At 40.3% G+C, this 2,543-nt stretch overlaps 1 protein-coding gene across 1 annotated transcript in view; it reads left to right on the top strand.

Annotated features, from left to right (window-relative positions):
• Positions 1–2,543, top strand: part of LOC106109141 (partitioning defective 3 homolog) — a 19,252-nt gene that overhangs the window by 11,469 nt on the left and 5,240 nt on the right. The window contains exons 4-8 of the mRNA XM_013290545.1: positions 1,032–1,220; positions 1,833–1,975; positions 2,055–2,183; positions 2,288–2,379; positions 2,479–2,537. Coding sequence (XP_013145999.1) covers positions 1,032–1,220; positions 1,833–1,975; positions 2,055–2,183; positions 2,288–2,379; positions 2,479–2,537 — 612 coding nt within the window. The remainder of the gene's footprint in view (positions 1–1,031; positions 1,221–1,832; positions 1,976–2,054; positions 2,184–2,287; positions 2,380–2,478; positions 2,538–2,543) is intronic.

Genomic DNA, 2,543 nt, shown 5'->3' with positions numbered 1-2,543 from the left:
TAGAGGTAGAAGGGTCGTTGTTCATCACGACAAGTATCTTTTAAACTGGCCAGGTATTGATGAAGCTTTAATTCGAGAGGTCAAAAGCCAAATGATATCAACGCTAGTTGATAAGGCGAATGAGATGTAAAGTGTTGTAACTTGGAAAACATTATTTTTTATTTTTCTTTTTTTACTATTTTTATGAACATAAGTATAATACATAAGTATCGTCAATTTGATATATAAGTAAATTAACAAAAATCTACCCATATTTGAAATAAATAAAACATAATATTAAAACTTTTATTTTTTAAGAAAGCAAACAAGCGCCAATTGAGCTAGTTGAAAGGTTGCTTTTGCAAATAAGGGAAATACAGAAGAGGTTTTTTTCCTCCTGTAGTTCCCTAACCAGTCGAATCTAAGGAAGGGGACATTACATACATTTCTTACTTAGTCTATTTGAGTGTTTTGTCTTATATGGGACATTTTTTTGCAATATCGATATGCAACTAAATGTTAAAAAAATCGTTTATTATCCTAACATTCTTATCCAATCAAGTTTATTATTTTCTATCATAGTAATACTGTGAAAAAATTTTTTGCGTTTTTTTCTCTTTTTAGAGTTACAACACTTTATCATTATCCCGTCAAACTAAACAATAGTTCATTTTATTCGAGATAGCTCAGTGTAAACGCGAAGTAAGTGGTCAGTGGTCAATTACATACAAATGGTAAGTAAATAAGATTATAACATCCAATATTGCCGAGTCCTGTCATCACACCTACAAGTTCAAAGGCATATAAAGTTGTTGTCAAGGGCATATAAAGTTAACTAGTTAGTAGTCACACGCTGTAAAGTATTCTATAAAACGCTAAATGTTTCCTTTAAAATTTTTTTGATAAACTTTAGTAAACCAGAACCAAAACTACATCCTGTACGTATCATCATTACATAAAGCTACTCTAAGTGAATCCCTTAGTGTACCTTTATGTTTAAGAAACTTGGTATTAAACCAGTGAGTGGCAGTAAATCATTTTTGTTTGTCCAGGGCGGCGGTGGTCTGAGCGTTGGTAGCGCGGGCGGGAGCATGCGAGCGGGTGCGGGAACGGGGCAAGGCGTTACAGAGTCGTGCGTGGAAGTTGGGGGCGCGGCGCTGGAGGACGGCGCCAGCGGACTGCAGGTGCGCCGCGGGAGCGAACCCTCACTGCACCAGGATACTATGCCGCCGCAGAGACAGGTCAGCATCAATGGACATCAACTATTACCTTATCAGTCAATGGCCACTTTGTGACGGCGGTTAATGCTACAGAGGGGGTTGGATCTATGCTTTCTATATTCGTCAAATGGGCTTTAAGAAATTTAAGTTAGAAGACGTACTTGGAGTAATTGTAATATAACGCCTTTTGTTGTGCTTAAACCTATTTGTTGGTCGTGTAAGTCGTGAATAATAAAAGAAGAACAAATATATTCATATGTATCTTTTACTTTTCGTATACACAAACCTATTTTATCCATTTATCGAACTCAGCCTCATGGGAGCTCTGTCAGGTTCATTGCACAGTCCGACGTAGATATCAGTTGACTTTCCATTTAACGCAGCGATAACGTATCTAGGTAAACCAGTTATTTTTCAGCCCCAACCCACTGTCAATACACGATATGACAGAATTATAACCGGTCTTTGAAGTTGTTTTACCTAAAGGTACCGATATTGGTAATTGATACACTTGGAACAACTTGAATCTCAGGGTTAATGATGTGAACTAAATTAATCTACTATGTTTTACAGTAGGTTGGACGTATGGATGTTGGTTATCACGTAATTCCAGGTATGAATATGTTTGTGTAGGTGTGTGAGCAGACGAAGCGCTGGTCCGCGGCGGTGGTGTGCCGCGAGGAGACGCGCGCGCCGCCGGACGCCGAGCGCGCGCCGAACGGACAGCACTTCCAACGGCACTCCAACAGACTCTCCATGCAGTTCTCCGGACCTGGGTATACTAAGAGATCCCTCCATTTCACATTTAATGTGTGTTGTGTGTAACTAACCAAAGTCAATATTATGAATTTCTAGAAGTGGCGTTTGGTTGGACGCGGCAGAGAGAGTACAAATCTACGGCAGCAAGAGTTTGCCCAGAGACGCTCGCAGAGAGCCCCTGGGGCAGGACACGTCCGTTGACACACATCAAAATCAAAACCACAGGTAATACAAAATATTAAACAAAAATTATTTTTACGTCTTTCTTGAATTTAAAATTGTTGCAACTATGTTGATGAAGTCCCTAAGATTACCATATCGTATTTCAGAGTGGAAGACATGTTGCGATGGGTGTCGGGTGTAAATAACGTCTCCAGCGAACCTCTCGGACAAGAACGCCAGTTAGATCTCCTTCCTGAAAGTAAGTATTAGTTGCTTTCCTTCATAACTTCAATAGCAGAAGAAGTAGTCGTTGTAAAAAGGTTGTTTCATGTAGTTAAGGTTGCAATTATAATTCCAGTGGGCATCAGCGAGCGCGCGGTGTCCGGGCTGGAGGTGCCGGTGACCCCCGGCGGGCGGGCGGGG

The sequence above is a fragment of the Papilio polytes genome, unplaced genomic scaffold, assembly GCF_000836215.1.
Source record: "Papilio polytes unplaced genomic scaffold, Ppol_1.0 DF821289.1, whole genome shotgun sequence".
Taxonomy (NCBI): Eukaryota; Metazoa; Arthropoda; class Insecta; order Lepidoptera; family Papilionidae; genus Papilio; species Papilio polytes.
This window is presented reverse-complemented; position numbering and strand designations above follow the sequence as displayed.